Raw genomic sequence first — 21,048 nt, 5'->3', positions numbered from 1 at the left:
TGAGGTCATTAGCTGCTCTTTCACTTTTTTCAGTCTAGTTTTGAGCCATTGTCAGAGGAATGTCTTTTCTTCTCTCGTTGAGGAACTTAATTTGGCCCGAAGAGAGCGTTGGTCTTCTCTGAGAACAATTCCAAAACATCTTTCCTCTTAGCACAAAGGCCGAGGTCCTCTTTTGCTCACTCTACAGGTTTCCTATAAAAACCAAATCTGAGGACTGAGACGATCAAAACGGTTTTGAGATTTTTCTCTGTGATTTGGTTCATTCTCCTCAATGCCCGTTTGCAGAAACTCGCAAATAAATCTGACTGATTTATGAAGATCAACATCCGCCTACCTTACTTTAATGGGATGGGACAAGTTTTTCCCATTTTGAGGAAAAACCTGTCGCCTTTTCTCATTTTTGGATTACAGGCTGCTCAACATGCTGTCATGTAACCAAACAGGACTGAAGATAAGTGGAAAAAACAGCCATACTTCAGAAGACATGAAGAACTATCGATCATGCAGGATCCGAAATTATTACAAGAAATTCTTTGTGAATTAAGACATAAGGAAATGATTGGACTTTTACATTTTTGGAGGTCTCGTAGCCGTGAAGGTGGGGAGACCCCTGTGTGTGCATTTCACCTGCTTGAGGCGAGATGGCACGCTCCAGCCACAGGCCTGCATGATGCCGTCGTCACGGCGCATGTGCTCTCGCACCTGCCTGTACTGCTCACGCCGCTGCTCTCGGCGCGCCATCAGCGCCGAGTCACTGAGGAGAGACGCAACACCGTTACTGGCCAGTCTGGAAGCAACGGGGTTGGGGGAAGAAAGAGAGGGGAGAGAAGGCGAAGCGTTAGCAGCCTGGCCAGCCAGCAGCGAGAATCAGAGAAGAAGAAGAAAAGATGGAGAAAGGAAGCAGAAGCAAAGCTGCTATTTCCTGTTAGGGAACATTAGTTAGTGGTCTTGTTGGTCCTGAAACTCTGTCTTTTTTAACTTTATGCCAACAACATTGTCGAGCATACTTCTTCTGCTGCAGTAATTAGTTGCTTCTGGTCAAAGGAACCAACTACAGCAGAAGCGCTCTGATCTGCAGGCTGCTAGAAGCGAGCGAGCATCCAGGCGTGCTGCGGAGTAAGGACAGACTGCGATTAAGTTTGTTTTTGGCTGCTTTCGCTCACTCTTCAGGGAAGAACTCCAGCGTGCGGTTGGAGGTGGAGATCTGGCACATGGTGTGACTGCGCCGCTGGTTGAACGCCGGCGAGGGCGACTTGTAGTGGATGTTGACGCTGGAGTAAGGTCGCTTGACGGGAGGAGGGCTGGACGAGGAGCTGAAGAGGCGTGCAAAGCTTTGGGACAGAGAGAGTCATAAAATTATCTACTTTAGCTGGTTTTTTTGTTTTTATTTCAGTAAATGTTTCAGAATAAAAGCTGAAGCTTACAACTGCCAGATGGTGGACTTCTTCTTCTCCTGGATGGGCGGACTCTCCCTAGAAGCCCTGGGAGAAGAGAGGAGAGCAAGTTCATGATATAAATAAATAGTTCAATTGTAAAATGGCATTAGGAGATTTTATAAAGTAACAAAATATGATGAAATTAGAGAAAAAAAGGCAATGGAAGAAACAAATCAGATTTGTTTTTCTTTTAGACAAAAGATGAAAAATTTGAAATGCTCTTAATTTTCCGTCAAAAGTTGCATCTGTTCATGAGTACCTGATCATCTCTGTCCATCGCACCGCCTCCTGCAGCTCCATCAGCCTCTCTTTGTACTGGTTCCGCTCCATCAGCACACGGGCCATCTCCACCCGAGTGAAGCGGCGCCGCTGGGTCATCGACATGTCCCCGTCCTGCATGGGCGATGAAAACTGGGCACAAAGAAGGAGGGTACACTTTCACAAACCAATTTCAACTAAAGGAACTCATACAGGCTGATTCCCGTCTTTTATTGTACAAACCCTACGCAGCTAAACGCACGTCATTAATGCACAAACACTTGAAGTTTTGTTTTCTTTCCCTTGTGTCTGCCAATGATAGTAGAGGTACTGAACGTGGTTTGTAGGACAGGATTTAGGAGTGCAGAGGTTGAGTTTACTCACGTCATCACCAACTTCGTCTTTAGAGTCCCGAGATGCTTCTGCTCTTAACCTGCAGTCAGAAAGCAACACACAACAACTCAGTTACATAGAATAAAAATGATTTAATTTGGTTTCTAGACTCTAGCCACGCTGTAGATGCAGATGCTTTAAGGAAAACACATTTTTAAAGAGGAAGTCGTGTTCCTTTGGATGATCCACCGTATTAGCAGATCAGGATCAATTCCCAGCCGAATTGTTTTTAACACCAAATTGATGACGTAATTTATATCTGACAGAAGGTGGACAAACATTTCTAACTCTAAGCACTTTTCAAACCACCCAGCTTTTAATCTTTGCTGTTTTTTTTATTCTAATATTTCATATATTCACTGCTTATCATTATATATTGTAGCTGTTTTTACATGTATGAGCATACACCTGTTTTTCCACAGCGTTTTGGTCAATCAATGTGTCAACCGATCAATCAAGATGGTATTTGTTATTATACAATTAAATGTAACACAAGGTGTGCAGTTACAAAAACGTGAACTCAAAAGTAAGAAAGCAACCGTCAATTAATTAATATAAAAAATGTTTTTAACATGACTAGAATAAAATGTCATGTGAAATGTGGGACTGAGAAAACGCAAAGACTGAAATAAACATTGTAAATAAAACAACAAAACTCCAGAAACACTTAAGAATCTTCATAACGCTTCATACCAAAATCTAGAAGAGTTTTAGGAACATAAAAATATAATTAATTTTAATTGCATTAAGGCAAAAAGGAAGCATTGGAATTTCTACAACAGCTCAATTAAATAGCAAATGAATAAAATAAGTGGTAAAGTAAAATAAACTACTGAATTTCAAGTAAATGCCAGGTTAATATACATATATATATATATATATATATATATGTTTTTTTATTTGCTTTTAAAAATATTAGCACTTTTAACCTTCTCTCAGGTTGTGAACACTTTTTTTGAAATCTGCCTGTATATAAGCTCAATTTGACCTAAACGTTCAAATCCATCTTCAAAGTTTCATCTAAAGAAACTTCCTAGATCATCATCCTAGCTCACAAAAATCAGACATATGAAACTAGTGCTAGAAATTTAATTATTCTGGAAAATGCAAGGACATATGATTTAAATGTGCAGTGGCGCTTTGACATTTCAATTAGCGTTGAATTTCTGCGTCTAGTGAATTTTGTCCAAAACATGAATTTGGAGACCGAAACAGTTTTTTTTTTTGTGGGTTTGACAAAAACAAACAGAAACTACGAGCTTCACATTTGAATATTTTTCCTCTTCCCTGTTATATTTGCACCCAGCAAGAGAAACAGGTATTCAAACACTATCATGTTACTGCTGCTGAGATAAACCTGCTACTTTACCCTCCCTGGGTTTTAGGTTACAGGTCAACAGGTTCTTGTTGTGTACCAACTGTGGAGCTCTCTCATCCTGAACTTTATTGCCTCTAAAATCTTGCAAGACAAATCTGAAAAAAACAAAAAAGGTTCTCTCACCTCTTGATTTCTTCTTCCAGCTCCTTGATTCTGGCGTCCACCTTGTTCTTGGATTGCCGCACCGCCTCCAGCTCCTCCTTCAGCACCTCCTGCTCACTCGACAGCTCGTCCACTTTGGCGATAAGATCGTTTTTTACAATGTTCAGAGCGTTTCTGTCAAACAGCAGAGAGACAAGAACGGGTATTGAAACAAGCTGTCATTTTCTAATGTAATAGTACCTTCCATGCGTAGCATCTCAATTAGGTCAGGCTAGCATATCACTGAAAATCTTTAACATTTATTTGCATAATCCAATTCCAAAATGAAAAAAATATCAACAGTAAATACAGAAAGTGTTTATTTCTCTCAGTTTTGATGATCATAGAATGAAATCCTCTCAAGACAAACTAATCTAATGGTATCCCTGTTGCTTGTGTTTTATTTTCTACCATACTTTCTCCTTCCACTCAACTTTCCACATATATTTTATATTGCCTATGAATTGACAGCTTCTATAACGATGTCCTTTTGCGACTTAGTAGTCTTAGATTTTATTGGGGCTACATAATATTAACATTTTATGAGAAGTGAATTTGGGTTACAAGTTATATTTATCAAACGAACAGAATTAAATTCACTGAATTTAATTCAGGAAATAAATCACCCTAATAAATAATAAATAAATATAATACACAAATTTCACTGTTTGAGTTGAATTACTGATAACTACTGAGTTATTTTATGATTAAAATAACTTTTTAATCTTGCGTTTGGCAAATAGTTATTTACTTGTAGTCATTAAAATGATCAAAACTAATCTTTCCCACTTTTTGGACATGTTTTCATGTCTTTCCCATTTTGAAAATTAGCAAAGAGAAGTAGTCTATTTGCACCTCACGGGAACAGGAAGTCAGGGATTAAGAATTAAAAGCTTCAGACCCTGACAAACGTTTAAAAAATGAAGTACTGCATAAAAACATTTCAGACACATTTTTAGGTCATGCCTACACTTACACAATGCCACAGAGTTTCTTTTAAACGTTTGAATGCAATTGTTCATGTAAAAAACAAAGTTACAAAGATGCTTTTTTAAGACAACACACACAGTTACTATTTTTTTAATTCATATCAGAAGACTGATATGAATTCATTAGCAGGATCATCCTTACTTGGTCTCTAGAAGCTGTTTGTTCTCCGTCAGAAGATTTTCCACCTCCTTTCCCATCCCTGAAACAGACACATTTATTTCTCTATAACTCGTCATAGACACTAAACAAAGCCTGAGGCAACAACTGATTCTTAACTAAACCCCCTTAATTTAGTTTCAAACTTTTTTATTATTCTTTTTAAATGTAATTCTAATAATTAGAAGTACAGTATATTTGTAGGATAAGATACCATCTTATGAAACATTAATAAATATTCCAGTCTACACACCAAAAATATTGGCACTGCTGTCTTGTTATTATTTTTCCTGAGCAGCTTCAACAACAATGTAAAAATGGTTTGCTTTCTTAACCACACAACTTAGTAATGCCATGCTCTAGCTAACAGCCATACATTAATTTCTTCTGTCATTTAGAAAAGAAAAAAAAAACAGCAAAAGTGAAAGCAGCGGGCACAATGTGAGAAAAAGCCAAGCTACAAGCTTTTTAAGCAAAAAATCTCAACCGAAACTGAACATCATGAATGAGGGCATGTCGAAAACAAACCTGTGTTTGCCTTTTGTTTGCAGTTTAAAACACAGAACTTTCTGTGTTTTAAAGAGCTAGTTTTAATGAAAGAAAGAATCAAAATGACCTATTTATATGTCCTTGCCCCTGGTAATAAAACTTTGACGTTGAGATGGTATTTAGAGACACCAGTCTTTAGCAGGCAGATGCTGCTATGATTATTTTGTTGACAGATATGAAAAACTGTAAAGGTGTAATATGCAAAATTGGCAACAAAAAAAAAAAAACGTACACAAAAAGAGACACAAGCCAGATTTTAAAAAGGGAAAAACAGAATGATATGTAAATAAGTCAGGAAGGATTTAACTAGAAAATGTGAGCGTGAGCGTCGACACCTTACCGAAGAAATCGTCACGGACTGCAGGCAAAAGAAGAAGAAACGGCAGGAGGAAGAGAAACGATTAGAGACAAGAAAGAAAAGGAGAGGAGTTGAAGAGAAGCATTTATTGATTTGAAGTGAAGCCGGAGGAGTTTGTTAAAAGTGTTGCAGCTCAAATGTATTCATTTGAAAGCAGAGGATTTATTATACTATCATCACATTTCTTTTTGATTCCATTAAAACACACTACTGCTAAAGGCTGTTGTGATGCGCTTCAGTTTGATAAGCATTCATTCATTGTTCTCCATGCCAGCTTCACCGCTTTCATGGATGCAATGTTTCAGGATTACCTTTAAATCATAAACTCAACTGTTTTATATTTGTTTTAGATTTTCATGTGTATTTTAATGGGATCTCATGTGACAGACTTCCACAAAGCAGAGGACGAAGTAAATCGATGCGAGGTTTTTCGATGTTTGTTGACCAAACAGTAATTTTTTTTAACTACTTATCAGGCAGATCATTGCAACTTTTGGCCGTTTTGCTCTTTATAAAGCAACACAAATACAATAAGAGGATATTAGCTGTACATACGGTGCACCAAAAACCCAAAAGGACTTGAATAAGGAAATCATTTTCTTTATTGTCAAGTCTTGACAATAAAGAATTAAAAGGTTCTAAATGTTAGAATTTAAAAATTACTCACAATGTTAGGTCTGCTGATTTTGAAAATCATTTAAAAAAAAATATAAAAGAGGCAGATTTGGATTTTTCCAGCAGCTTGATCAGGCAGTTCATTAAAATAATTGATATTTAAAACTAAATTATGGACAGAGTAATGTCTCCTCTGGGAAAGATTAGTTTTGAATTTGAAGAGTACACTTGAAAAGATACACACCTGAAAACTCGCCTATGGGAGTCACCAGCAGACGCACATAAAAGGAAGAAACAAAAAAAGAAATGGGTGAAAGGTTAACACGGGTCAAATTTCTCCCTGCTGCGGAAAATTCAAACAGTTTGAATAAGTCGCAAAGCACGACCAGGAAAATCCCAGAAACAGAAACTGAAAGAAATATACATTTAAACTGCACAAATATCGAAGCTGAGAGAAACAATGGGCCTTTAGGATAAATAATGATTGTGATGAAATCGAGAATGAACCAAACGTCTTGTAATTTAATAAACCCTCCATTGCTTCATAATAAAATAGGGTGAAAAACAAGCAATTTGGTATAACAAAGAAATAATGAAAGTAGCACTGAATGAATGGACTGCTGGGGTTAACAGTGTGTGAGATTGCACGTTTTTGTGGATGGCGTTGCAGTGATGCCCTGCTCCAGCTTTCCATGCAAAGAAAACCACATTCCCAGCCTCGCAAGAAGAATATTTCTCTGCTAAATCCTAGACAACTGGTGCAACACGGCCAGGCATCCGAGTAGCACCAGAGTAACGTCTCATTTTGGCCTGTTATGAAACATAAAACCAGCGATAATGCGACAGAAACATGAAATCGTTGGCAGTACCCAGCAGCTCGGCACCGGCGTCGACGTCCCCGATGATGTCCGACTTTGCGTCTTTGATCTCGTGGTACAGTGAGTCCGTGTTGATGCCGAATGCCTCGTTAACAATCCCTTGAGAAGGACTGGGGGGAAATAATCAGTGGAAAAATTATAATTTTCCTGGGCCATGTATACACAAGAAAATCCCTCCTACCACGAACAACCTGACTGTTTCAGTTCCGAATCTTACATCAACGATTCAAGCATTTCTTTTGTAAGAGGAAAATCCTGGACTAAGGCTTATTTATTATTGGAAGGCAAAAACTGTCCTGATGTAAACACCCAGATATACGTAGTGACATGCAAACGTTTTCATATCTGTAGAATGTTTTAAAATGTATTCACTAAAAACAAAATCCCAAATGAAATCAATAAAAATCCTTTTAAGTGTTTTGTGTGATGAACCAACAGAAGGAGGTAGATAATTATGATCTGGAAGGGAAATGACATCTAAAAGTACCCAATATTGGTATATTGGCGACCGGCAATCGAAGGACCAAGTACCCAACTTTGTGGAATAATACTTTGAAAGTCCACACTTTGCAGCAGTTACAGTTTTTTTGGGGATATGTCTGTTATCAACTTTCCACATCTACGTACTAACAATTTTTCTAATTCTGTTTTGTAAAATAACTCAAGCTCAGTCACCTTGGAAAGAAAAACTCTCTGAATGTACATTTTCAGTTCCTCCATGCACGGTTTGTCAAATTAATTTACGTCTGGACTTTGACTGGGCCACTTTAACACAAGAATATGTTTTGGTTCAGGCTGTTTGCTGATCATTATATGCTTGGATGCTGGGTTGAACAGTGATTCGTATTTATGTTGTTTCATGACCTGACCCTGCTCTCAACTTTTCCACTGTTTTATCTGTCTGGTGTGTTCAAAGGTCTTGATGCTGATTATGCTTTATTAGAGTAAAGGGTGCTTAATTCAAATACTCAGCACACCTTTCAGATTTTTACTTGCAAAAAAATCTTAGAACAATAAATGGATTCTCAATAGTTGCTTTGGATTTTTACCTGTTTCCAACTCCATAAACCCTGGAATCCATTCCCATCTCCAGCTCTGGGGTGGAGTCGATTATTTCCTGAAATTCGGACCATTCGTCACTGCTTCCCATACCTGGAGAGGAGTCACACAGCAGCCGTTATGACATCTTTCCTGAACTGTAAGCGACAGGAGATGAGACGGAAGCGACGTCCTCTCACCGATGCTGACGTTCCTGGTTTCCTGGGAAACCTGCACCTCCATGTTGCGACTGAGACGCTTGGCGCCTTTCCTGCGGTTCCCGGCGCGCATCGTGTCGAAGTCGCAGTGCGGGGGGAAGCCCTCGTTGATGGGGGTGATGGTGGCGGAGGGGACGGAGGAGGTGGGCGTGTTGGACTTGCTTCCTGTGCTGCTGGGTGTGGCTGCAACCGAGTCAGACTCCGATTCGTCCTCCTGGATGAGCGGCGGTAGAGATGATGAACATATTATGTGAGGATCATTACAAATATTTTTGATTTTCAACTAAGAGCTAAGAATACAAACTACAATCAGATTTTTATATTAATTTATTCTAGAGTTAGACCAGTATCTTAAAATAAAACTTTCTTAGATATAGTTCTCATCTTAAATCTTTATAAAAGCTCAAAAATACCTAAGTCATTTCAAAGATGAAGCCTGAAGTAGTTAGCGAAAATCAACAAATGATTAATTAATATTGGTTTAATTTTGCATTTAGCAACCTATGACCTGCAAATAAATACTGCTATCAAATTGAAATTGGTGCTTCCAGAGAAAAAAAAATAAAATCAGCTAACAAGCTGTAAATAATCCAAGAGCATTTTAAAGCAATGACTCGTGAGAGTTTTGAATGGCTGCTTTTCTCATTTGCTGCAGCGTCTATCTGTGCTGTATTGGCTAAAATGATTGTAAACAGGAATAATAATATTGGGAATTTGTTATGCTATTTTTATGTGTTCTACTTTATATTGGCGCTACAGCTAAGAAATGCTTTCATTGGCAACCCTGCTCACAAATAAATACAATGTTCTTTGTTATATCTTGGATAAGCGTTAAATTGCTAGATGCTAATTAAAACACAGCATTGACCAAAGTCCACTTAGAACATTAAGGACTATCTTTAAGGACTTTTAGTTTCTCTTGCAGTCAAACAAACATAACAATCACAAACTTTTAAATTAAAAGCATTAAAAAAATTACTACATGTGTACGAAAGGCGTAGCACGACGACACATGGTGGAAGCCCCACAGTAAAATAATCACACAGTTACAAAAAAAAAAAACTGCACGAAAATGACCCAAATAATCGTGATCCCTGCATGCTTGAGTCAATGTTCATAAACATACAAATTAGATTTTAAAGGAGCGGATTGGATTCGTGGCTGATGTGGTTGAAAACCTTTGTTTCTCTATGAGTGACACAAGCAGGCGTGGGAGGAGTGGTGAGAGCGCAGCAGTGATGCCAGCCCCTCCGTCCTCCACTTCCCCGGCTGTTGACAGGGAGCTGTGGACGAGGACAGGGCGTCCCCCCTCCCTCCCCGTCTGTCCCACCTGAGAGGCGGAGCTGAAGGTGGAATGGCCGAGCTCGCTGACCTGCCAGATGTCTGTCCCGGGCATCATCCTAGCCCCCCCGTGACCCCCACGTACCATGCCCTCGCCACCAGGGTACAGGCTCAGCGACGGCGGGCGCTCCGCTTTGCTGCGGGTGGAAGGGGAAGAGAGAGAGAGGGGTGGAGAGTCATGTGAGACTGTGTTGGTTGCCACGACGCCTAGCAAAAGCAGTCTGCCTACGTCAAAGTTCGCCACGTTACAACCACAAACTTCAAGGTGTGTCGTTGGCACAAAACAATGCATAAATATAAAGTCTGAAAAGTGTGGCTTGCATTTCTATTTACCACATGAAACTCATTTTCATTTTCATTTTGGGCCACAACAATGTACAGTATTGTTGCCAGAATGTATCGGTAAATCTCGTTAACAAACTGTTAATGAAATAGAGAGCTAGCTTTCTCTCGACTCAATTTGTACTTCTTAAGACAAAATAATATTGAACATCTTTTCACACTGATTTATTTCTATAGAAATAAAGGTTGTTTTGATCTGACTGCTATCTTGAAGTTGTATTTCTGCGGCATCCTGAGGTCCAGGGGGAACAAACATTGCCACAGCAGGCCAGTTTTGGCCTGCAGGCTGTAAGTTTGACACACATACTCTTAACTAAAAAATTTTAAGCTCATTTGACTCAGATTCTCACTTCAGAAAACTAGTTCAGAAAACTAAGTGTAAATGATTGTCAGACTTTTCAGTTCTATTATTTTAACAACATTTGTCATCAGTTGTGTTTTACCTCACAGCTATTTGGAGCTTTTTTGTTTCAGTTGCATAAATTTGTGGTTGTAATGAGGCAAGATGTAAAAAAAAAAAATAAAAATTAAAGTTTTAATACTTTTGCAAAGCACTAGATCTTGATCATATTCAAGGACTGGGTGTCATTTGGCATGCCCTCAGATGGAAGAGACTCAATGATCAGCTAATGCAAACAATAAACAGCCTCTCGCAGTCACCACTGTTCAAATCTGGCTCATTTAAAGGAGCAATTCAACATTTTGAGAACGGACGTTGTTTTCCTTTTCAAAGTTTGCTTTGAGAAGGTCCAAACTAAACTTAAATATGTCTAGTGTTACGAATGCATCTTCCCTGAGTCTAATTCAATCAATAATTCAGCTCAAACAGTTCTTCACCTTAATAACGTTAAGGAAAAATGTAACCTGCTGAATTAACTCGAGGCTCAACAGCCAACTTTGTTGATCAAACTCAAATTGTGTCATTTAAGATAAACCACGAGCGACAGCAGACAAAGATGGCAGGCAAGAAGACGAGATAGGACAAAAACATGAAGGATAAAGAGGAGAAGGTAGATTAGGAAAAGACTCTGAACATGATGCTTAATGCATTCCTTATTTTTAAAATTTGGTTTTAGAATACAAAGTCAGCACATTCATGATTTTAAGTCGTTTTTACAAGCATTAATAATGCAGCAAATGCATAAGGGAAGTTGTTTTTTTTACAAGCGGCATGCAAAGGTCTGAGCACTCCATGTCAATATTGTCTCACTGTTACTAACAAAACTAGTTTGTTACTATTCTCACGCTCACGTTCTGAGAAGAGTAATGAAAGGAGGATAATAAAAATGCATTTTAAGAAAAGGACGACTAATTTTACTACTAAAGAGGAATAATAAAGAGAAAAAAAAAATCATGATTTTGGCTGTTGATCGCAATAAACGGCTCAATCAACATAAAGGATGTAAATCTAAAACAGGATCAAAAAATGTAAAGAGAAATCACAATTTATATAAAAAAAGGAGAGACATAAGATGAAGGTTTATGTCGTGGCCTAAAGAATGGCCTTTTGAAAAACCTCCATCAAATGATTATCAGTTAATAAAAATATCAAAATTGTAAAACTTTTTAATTGAGACGTGATCTGACTGAATCATTTTCATTTTACAGAGACAGACATTTTGACTTCTGGTGCTCAAACTTCCACATGACACCTTTTGATTTCATCAGAAAAAGGCAAGAAGAAGGGAGAATCTTGGTTTCGACTCCAAGCAGGTCAGTTCACAGGAGGCAGCCGAGGGAAGCGGGGGAGAGGGCAGCTACGGCACCAGGTTGGATTTACCTTTTCCTCCATGTGTGGCGATGACTGTGCAAACAGCAGCACAGAGAGCAAAAGCCAGCAGGACAGACAAGACAGACAGATTAGTGAAAGACAGGAGACGGTGCCATGATGACGCACAGAAACACACACGTAAATCCTTAGATAGCGGTTCCGTTGAATTTTTTCAGTTTCCTCTCTTTAGAAGCAGTTTACTAGTGGGGTTTCACTGCAGCAGCTTTTCCTCTAGTTCCTAAATAATGCTGTCTGCAAAACCTCAGTGGGGTTCACAGCGCAACGCCGGGCTCCATCAAGTGTTTTAGAAGATTTTCAGCATCAGGATTTATTACAGGATCAGACACTGCTGCTGAGAAATGACGCTGAAAAAAAACTAATATGCAGCATTTTAAGTGAAGCTGCTCCAGATGTCCTGGTCCTGGTTTTCCCTCACGCCCTGAGGCGGTGTTGCGCTCAGCGCTGCAAGCTGATAAATGAGTACCAAACTTTTCTATCTTCCAATGATTTCCCAAAACGCCGCTATCCATTTTTGGCTCACTGCCTCTGATCTGTATCAGTGCGACAGATGAGTTGTTCTCCACAACACACGATGACGACACACAGATGAAAACAGCAACAAAAAAAACCCTGATATGTCCAGAACACAACATAAAACACTTCCAACAAGACAGCGTGAGAGTTACATGTCGAATCAACACATCAGTGAACGACAGAGAGACGAGCCGAAGTGCGAGACGACGTCTACTCACGTTCGTCCACAGCCGGGGCCTTCTGATTGGCTGTTACCCCCTGGTTGCTGCAGTTTGGACCGCTCTATGTGCTCTACGTACGTCTGGATCATCTGGGGAGCGACACACTTTACTTTCAGAACAGCAACGAAACTTAAGCTTTAGATCCGTTATGAAAAGAGACCAATAGAAAGGAATCTGCTTTACTATATATTCTACAGTGACAATTAGGGTTGGCATTTGCAGTTTGTAGGTTAAAATGTAAAAATAAATAGGTAAATACAATTATTTACAGTACAGACCAAAAGTTTAGACACAACTGTGTGTCCAAACTTTTGGTCTGTACTCAGTTCAGACCAAAAGTTTGGACACACCTTCTCATTGAATTCAATGAGAAAGTGTGTCCAAACTTTTGGTCTGTACTGTATATTATAATGGAAGTTATTTTTATGCAACGGGAAACTAAAAATAGAAACAAATAATGAATAAAAATCATTTTATTTACACAAAATTTAAATTATTATGTATACCTTTATTAAATATTACCTGACCTGGATATTTGTGTTGCGATTTAGCTGATGATCTTTTAAACATGCTTACTAAAAAGGTTTTCAAGGCTTTTGGAACAGAGACTGGCCCACAGCATGACAAGCTCTTACACTGTACAATGTGCAGAACTTGCTTTTTTTTACCCACATTCATAATTATGTCGATCTCCAAAAAGCTCAATCCTTGTCTCATTATATGAAAGGAGATGTTTCGGTTTAAATCCAGTAGATTTTAAGCAAATTCGACGTTTATGTGAGTTTTGGAGACTGAATGGTGGCAAGATGGAAATAGGTCACTGTCAAGCCTTCTGAGCACAGGCTGAAAGAAATGATGCTGTATCTAAAAACCAGAAAACAGTGAGTTATAAATCAGTATTTAAAACTGTGATAGATACTCTGATCAAGCTAACAATTAAAGTAAAAAAATAAAAAAAATAAAGAAGTTGCATTTGTTTTATATTAACTGCTAAGGTTGCATGTAAGTGTGACATTTACTGCATATTTGTTGAACAAATTTCGCGTGACTGGGGACATAAAACTTCCTGGGCTGAAAGAAATTTGTTCTTGAAATGCCGAGTGAAAGAACGAATGCTTCTGTTTTTGCAAAGCGTGTGTAGGCCTAGAAACGTGATAAACACAAACAAAAGATAAATGTTGTTTACCTCGGTGTGGCGCTGATGAAGAGCATTATACTCCTTCTTCATCTCTGCCTCACGCTCCTCAAGACGAGTGACTGCGAGGAAAAAGGAAAGGTGAATTTCTAGTTTTGATGAAATGAAAATGGCTGGTTCTTTATTACTATAGTGCCCGACAAAAATCTAAGGCCGAAAATGATCCAATCAGGATGCATTATATTAGCAGGAGAGGCTATTTCCAGGCTCCGTCTTGAGAACTCCCATCTGGTTTCGGCAGCCTGGTTTGTTTCATAAACGACAGAACGTCCACTCACTCTGGTCGGAGTAGTTCTTCGTCTTCAGCTCCAGCTGCTTCCCCTGAAGCTCCAAAAGCTCCACCTGGATCTGCAGCTCCTTTTTGTCTGCCTCCAGACTGTCCTCAAATTCAATGAATTTCTAAAAAGGTAAAGAAACACAATGAAACAAAAAAACATTAACTCAATGTTAGATTTGCTTTATTTTGGTAAATTGACATTACCAAAAAGGAAACAAAATGAAACACCACTTTGCAGACCAATAATTTACCATAAAGGAATAAGTTTATGCTTGTCTACCCTATTAATAGACTCAGCCGTCTACATAAATGAAAGATATCTACCATCCTCATCTGTACATAAATAAATAAACATACAACTCAAGAAAAAGTGAAGGGTTTTATAGTATTATAGTGATCAGATTTGCTACCGAGACACAGCAGACTGATCTGATTAACTCTTAGGTCAGTTTTAAGGCATTCCTTTGTGGTTTTATCATCTTTTGATTTGTCTCACTTGGAGACATTTCACAGTTTGTTTCAGATTGTAGCAGTACGGAGCGAGCCACACAGCTCCACACCTCCATGTCTGTGTTTTTGTTTTTCATAAAGCTGTTTACAATGCCGCCCTTTTCCCCCCCAGTGCTGTAAGTACACAGAGGCTTAATGCTGTAATCCTCTGACTGCAGGGAGACCAGAATTATTTCTGCAGCAGAGATACAGGACTTCACATGAAATAGCTCTGACAAAGATTGAATATAAAATTATTGATTTTATAGATTTTGTTGATATATCTTAAGGTAAATACTTCCTTAAATACCGTCCCTTGCAAAATGTATTCATAACCAATAAACCTTCCCACATTTTATCACATTAAAAACATGGCTTTCCTTTTTTTTTGTTAAATAAACAAAAACATAAAAAGTGTGGCGAGCAGCATCCAGCACTTATAAGTAGCTCTAATCGGTAAATAAAGTCCATCTATGTGTAATTTGATGTTATTGCAAATCCAGCTGTTTTGTTTGTCAGAAAAAATCCGTAAACAAACGCCGTCATGACGACCACGGCAGATAAACAAAGATAAATCTAAAGAAGTTTAAAGCGGAGTCAGGTTAGAAAACAATTACCCCAAACTTTGACATCTCACAGAGAAAGGCTCAATTCATCCGCCAGAAATAGAAACAGCATTGCACAGCCGCAAACCTGACCTGGCTGGCCAGGCAGAGAGAGATTCATCGGAGAAGTAGCAAGAGGTAGATAGTAACTCTGGAGGAACTGCAGAGATCTACAGCTCAGGTGGAAGAGTGTGACTTCAACAGATCTGTTTTTCTTACATGCACACTACAATGAGATTCAAAGCTATGCTTCAAGTATAAAGTGTTGTCAGAGGTAGAATGTAAATGCACAACACATATTTTATTAGTAAAATAAAAAATTCAAAACCACGCATCACTTCCTGTCTGCTTCACAATTATAAGCTAATCTGTGTTTGTCTATCAATCTATCAGGACATTATTGTTTGTGGTTCTACATGTAAAAAAAAAAAGAAGAGAGGTTCAATAGGTCATGGATAACTTTGCAAGGAAATGTATCACAAAATTAAAACAAAATATACTTATTTTCCCTAAAAACGGGTTTTTATTTGTAAAGCTTGGGCCTAAAATTATTTCTTTTTTTTATAAGATAAAGGCTGAAAACATTTTTTATTTTGTGTTTGTGCCCAAAACTGTATTCATTTTGGATATCTGTCTTAATTTTATGAGACATCCGCTTCAAAAAACATCATCCCATCACCTTAGACTGGCAAAGGACGCAGCTATATGCAAAGGAATAAAATAATCACCTTGAGTAGGATAAAAATAAAATCAAATATTATTTAGTCAAACTCTTTGGTTCTGTGTACATTCTGTCCCGGATGGATAATTCATCAGGAATCCTTGTGATGATGGAGTGGATCTAATTTACGTCCCTGACAAGCCACAGCTAAGTGAATTTAAATGCAGTTCGGTCACATTTTCAGCTATTTATAACGTGTGAAATCCGTGAAGAGAGTGAAGTGACAACAGCAGGGAGGATGCTGAGAAATCTGCATAATCGCTGTAAAATCCTGTAGACTTGTTGTCGGGTCATACCTGTTTGTTTAGGATTCAACCTGAGGAACATTTTTAATTCGAATAAAATCAGAAAACAAAACTGAAACAGAAACTATAAAGCATGTGATGCTCAGTGGTGAAAGCTGACCAGTCCATTAGAGGAAAAAAAAAAATGGCAGCTTAGTTTCAAAACAGGTAATGGAAGCCTTGATTTATGGACAAGTCGAGGTTCTGTCTTTGTTTTCCATCATCTGAGGCCCCACAACCTCGTAATCTGAGCTGCTTTTTGCTCCAGCCTCCCAACATTTACTCAAGAGAGAGTTTTAATGTGTTTTCAAATTCCCCACATGTTTTTTCTCTTATTAGCTTTTTGTCTCTTGACCCGAGTCCAACTGTGGCTCCATAAGCTCCAGCCTGTTTCTTTCTCTTTGCTTTTATCCCGTTGTCTGCTCAAATCGGGTTACAGTGCCAGCGCTCTGTGCGCTATTGATTTCCTTGACTGCACCCGTGCGGACGTCATCCCATCCCCCACCGAGCGCCGCTCACGGTCAGACAAAACGACCGGTTTATCCATTGCATTGTGTTCTTCTATCAAAACCATGAAGGAAAAAAAAAATGCTTCATTTGGTCACTCATAAACTGTGGGCTTATCTTACTCAAAGCTTTCCAATATTTATTGCTGACTTTAACTTCCACAATAAAACCATTTGATGTTGCTTTGTGATAGTCGCTCTATTGCACTGGTAAATAACGTGCTGACCAGAATCGCTCTTTCAGTGTGTTTTAAAAGAGCGGCAACGTTTTACTTGTGATCCGCCTGAGATGTCCGCATGTTTTAAATGTGTCTGGCTTCAGCTGGTCATCCAGATGTGCAGAGACCTGCTGGTGAACCATGGTTTGATTCAGTTAAGTTAAAGTAGGAAGGGATTAAACAGCGACCCTCGAAGGCTGACTTTGGATACCACTGACCCACTGAACCCTTTGCCAATGACTAACTTATGGTACTATGTTTTGTTTTTTTTTATCTCACCGACTTTGTGAGCAGGCAGAACCGATTCAAGGTTGCATGAGTATTTAATGTGGGATACCCTCACTTGACCACCAGCTTGACCCTTTAGTTTCTCTAAGGAAAGGGTCAGAGGTATGAGAAGAAGTTGCAAACTAAAAAAGTAAACAGCAACATTTACCATTTCATAATTTCCGTTGGGTCATTTGCAATAAGAAAATTGGGGGGTAAACATAGTTCAGTAGTGAAACACAAACTCAAAGAGCCTGAGGAGATGCACAGGCTAAAGCAGAGCTTAATTTAACCTTTTATCCATTATCTTACCTAAGCCGCTCCATTGCTCCAAGTGTTTACAGAAAAAATAAAATAAAATAAAAGATATATAAAACGTACTAGCTTTCATTTGAAGTTTGCTTGGTTACTTATGAACATTTCCAATGTACTTTTCTTACACTAGTAAATAACTTAATTGCCTACTCGCCTTACATTCTTTGGACCGACATTTTTTAGGTGTAAACAAACAGCGTCTTGAAGAGAAAATCTGGGTCGTGTGTTTTCTAAGCTTTTAAATTACTGGGAGCTCCGGAGCCTAGCTTGCGTACGCCTCCGGTTGTCTTTGCTAAATGATATCAAATGATATGTCTGCGTAACTGATGGGTAAAAGTGAAGGCTGAACTCCAACTCGGCTGTGTATTTCCTGGGTTTTTATTATGTTTCCTCAAATCTCTTTGTGAGTCACCATATTTACATCACTGTTAGCAAACAAAAAAAAACCTTCTCTGAGTTGTTGGGACCTTTTTAAAATTCCACGTTTTTCCTGCTTTCAGTTGCTTTTTTACAATGAAGTGAAGAGCCCTGACATTTCTTAGTCATTTGCAAATCCAATATGTTGTGCTGTGCAGCCGGAAGTGGTTTAATTCAACAACTTTGTACTGAAAACACTCCGAACTTGTTAAAGGAACCCTCTTAGAAGAGCCGGCGAAACGCATTAGAAGTAAAGTTGATGCTTGTATGGATGCCAGTGAAACGCTGAATTACAGTTAAGGCACTTTATGGTCTCATGGTTGGGTATTAAAAAAATTCCTAGAGGTGGAGTATGTGCTTTAATTTAATAGCTTACATGTTGATGTGCGCTGCTGTACTCTTTCTGCTTTTCTCTGTTTTGGTTGAGTGATGCTGCACTCCAGTTACTGCTGCAAGAATCCACAGACCGATCGTTTCTTTACTTTTGCGTTTGCATATTGAGAGCTGTTATTTTATATTTGCATATACTTCCAGAGGCCTGGTGACAGCACTCTGTAAGTGAAGCATATTACTAATATATCGGTTTTCTGATGGCGGAAAGCCCAGAGAATAACAGCAGCCATCTAGTCAAGCCTTTCTATCCCTGTAAAATTACAGTCAGCAGCAGTATGAGGGGTTTGGGTTTCTGCCCAGGGTGGCATGGTCTATTGGGTGGCATCAAGCGAACCAAAGTATCATAAAACTGTTTCATGAACAGTTTTTTTTTATTGCCTGTGGCGATTGATGAGCATTTTCTGCTTTTTTGAAGTCTGATCTGCTTTTTACAATCTCTACTACAAAAATCTTGCATATCTTAAAATAATGGCCAAAGTATTTTTTTTTTTTTTTTTTTACTAAAATGATCTTGGCAAAAAATAAATAAATTAAATTACCAAATCTTGTTGTGTTTTAGGTACAAAAAAGCCATTATTTTATTAAGATGACAATATTTCGATTGAAACCTCAACTGGATTTATTCATCCATTAATTTATTTATTTTACTGAAAGTGGGTGCAATCTTTATTTTATGTGATAAACGGTATAAAATAATTTATTCAATGATACCTTAGCATTGGAACCAGCAGCAGATTGAGAAACTTTTAATTAAAAAAAAAATCAACAGGTCAGACAAGAACTGGTTTATTTTTACACTGATCCTGAATGTTGACAGATGTGTCTATAAAATGAATATCTAGTTTTTAGTGTTCCTGAAAAGTTACAGCATAAAACCTGTTTTTTGTTAGTTGTTTGATTGTGTGTGGTGGCAGGAGGAGGGGTTCATCCGTTTATACAAAAACAACCACTGATTACAGGCAGTACAACTATCAACGCTTCTTAAATGTTTCTTTGACAGTAAATAATGGGCTTTAAATTAGGAAGAATTTGAAATTGTTCTAGACAATCAGAAACCAACATAAAAATGTAAAAAAAAAAAAAAAGTTAATTATTGACTAAGAATGTAATGGTTTTTTGTTGTTGTTGTTATTTGTTTGTGAAGTAAACAAAGTGGAGGTCCCCTGCTTGCCCTGGGGGGCCCAAGCAGAAGCAACCAGGTTCGCTTATGCCATGGACCGGCTCTGTCACTGTACAGTAATAACTACATTCTGCCTATACTGTATAGGCTGTTTCTTGTAATGCATCTATTATTACATATGTAAGTCTGTAAAAAAATCTCTACACGCATAAAGTATATTGATAAATAATAGACTGATGCCAACTGTCTTAAAATAACCAATCCTTTCCAGAAGGGCCGTGACTGATGAGGCGAGGATGAGGATGAAGGAGTGTCTGTTACTCACCTCCTCCGCCTGCTTACGCAGCGCTTTCTCCCGCTCGTACTGGGTGATGAGCTGCTCGTTGTCCTCCTTCAGCAGCTCCAGCTCCACTTCGTGCTCCTGGTTCTCGGTGAGCACCGCGTCCAGGTTCTCCAGGACGTTGACCACCAGCGGCATCAGCTCCTTCACCACCTCCTCGTCGTAGCTGTGGATGAGCCGCTCGAACTCCCGGTAGATGCTGTTGGCCAGGCCCGACACCCGCTCCGACATCACGGTGCCGGAGCCGTAGTCGTCCTGGTACACCACCTCGTCTATCTCCATCATCGTGGCAGCAGCACTCTGTTTATCCAAACAAGACTATATAAGCCAAAAAAATGTTCAGGCCTGTAAGGCTGGACTGTCACAGTGTTACGACCCCAGTCAGCACTTAGGGTGGGAAATAGAGGGTATTTTATTACAGTCGTTCCTCCAACAGGCTGCAGGAAGCGCTTATTCCATGGTCTGCAGATGCGCCGGTTACGCGTGCTGCTGTGTGCGGATAACCTTGAGCTGTAAAAGGGCCATATTGGATAAAATACGCCGATCTTCACAGAGCTTTTATCAGTTGTAGTCTTAGCAGGCTCTGGCCCCCAGCAGCGGCCCAGCCTTTGGCCCCCTCCCACGGAGTGATCCAGCCTGGGGTTCGGCCCTTTCCCAGCCCATGCCGAGGAACGAAAAGCCTCCGACGATGATGTTGCACCTGCTCCTCAGCAGCCGCAGCCATGGACCCCTGCCATTACACTGGCGGGGGAAATAAATAAATAAATAAATAGGTGAATAAATAATCCGCGTCTCCCCACTGCCGCTGGGGCCCGATCCGCCACTATAGCCGCGTTCCGCCCATGTTTCTCTCCTCTTCCGGCGGGCCGCCGGTGAAGCTGCGTCGGGCGTTGATGGTGATGTCTCCCTTTGGGAGAGGCTCTCCCTGCCGTTCAGATGGAGGAGCCAGCTGACCGAGTCAGCCCCACGTCACGCCGTCTGCAATCAGTCAAGTCGGACAAGCAACACGGACGAGAAAACAGCTGTACGATTTCAAAATAAAAGCTGCTTCAACGTGTCTGTGTGGACCTCTGCTGGACGATTTAGAAACCTTTCTTCTAAAGATATTATTGTGTTTAAGTTCTTAATTATATTCCAGGCGTGTTCTTATTTGCTCCATTAATTATTGAATTAAGTAGTGGGGCATAATTATTTTTTCCAAACTATTTATACTTTTTGACCTTTTCCTATAATGCAACCCCAGGAGATCAACACACACAAAAACATATCATTTTTGAAGTGAAT

General features: G+C 39.2%; 1 protein-coding gene across 15 annotated transcripts in view; it reads right to left on the bottom strand.

Annotated features, from left to right (window-relative positions):
- Positions 1-20,741, bottom strand: part of mapk8ip3 (mitogen-activated protein kinase 8 interacting protein 3) — a 30,584-nt gene extending 9,843 nt beyond the window's left edge. For 3 of the 15 annotated variants that reach the window (XM_032588538.1, XM_032588550.1, XM_032588544.1), the window contains exons 1-18: positions 19,750-20,741; positions 14,091-14,211; positions 13,804-13,874; positions 12,615-12,706; positions 11,872-11,895; positions 9,739-9,886; positions 8,391-8,622; positions 8,202-8,304; positions 7,144-7,262; positions 6,519-6,530; positions 5,642-5,659; positions 4,738-4,795; positions 3,589-3,741; positions 2,079-2,127; positions 1,696-1,847; positions 1,425-1,481; positions 1,164-1,331; positions 628-754 (exon numbers count right to left, since the gene is read on the bottom strand). In XM_032588538.1, the coding sequence (XP_032444429.1) occupies positions 628-754; positions 1,164-1,331; positions 1,425-1,481; positions 1,696-1,847; positions 2,079-2,127; positions 3,589-3,741; positions 4,738-4,795; positions 5,642-5,659; positions 6,519-6,530; positions 7,144-7,262; positions 8,202-8,304; positions 8,391-8,622; positions 9,739-9,886; positions 11,872-11,895; positions 12,615-12,706; positions 13,804-13,874; positions 14,091-14,211; positions 19,750-20,049 (2,004 nt within the window). In that variant the 5' untranslated portion in view covers positions 20,050-20,741. Of the gene's footprint in view, positions 1-627; positions 788-1,163; positions 1,332-1,424; positions 1,482-1,695; positions 1,848-2,078; positions 2,128-3,588; positions 3,742-4,737; positions 4,796-5,641; positions 5,660-6,518; positions 6,531-7,143; positions 7,263-8,201; positions 8,305-8,390; positions 8,623-9,738; positions 9,887-11,871; positions 11,896-12,614; positions 12,707-13,803; positions 13,875-14,090; positions 14,212-19,749 lie in introns of all 15 variants that reach the window. The other 12 variants (XM_032588539.1, XM_032588541.1, XM_032588535.1 and 9 more) reach the window with 11 other exon arrangements.
- Positions 20,742-21,048: the final 307 nt, after the last annotated feature.

The sequence above is a fragment of the Xiphophorus hellerii genome, chromosome 16 (assembly GCF_003331165.1).
Source record: "Xiphophorus hellerii strain 12219 chromosome 16, Xiphophorus_hellerii-4.1, whole genome shotgun sequence".
NCBI classification, from domain to species: Eukaryota; Metazoa; Chordata; class Actinopteri; order Cyprinodontiformes; family Poeciliidae; genus Xiphophorus; species Xiphophorus hellerii.
The sequence above is the reverse complement of the archived record's forward strand: the minus strand, read 5'-3'. Positions and strand labels throughout refer to the sequence as shown.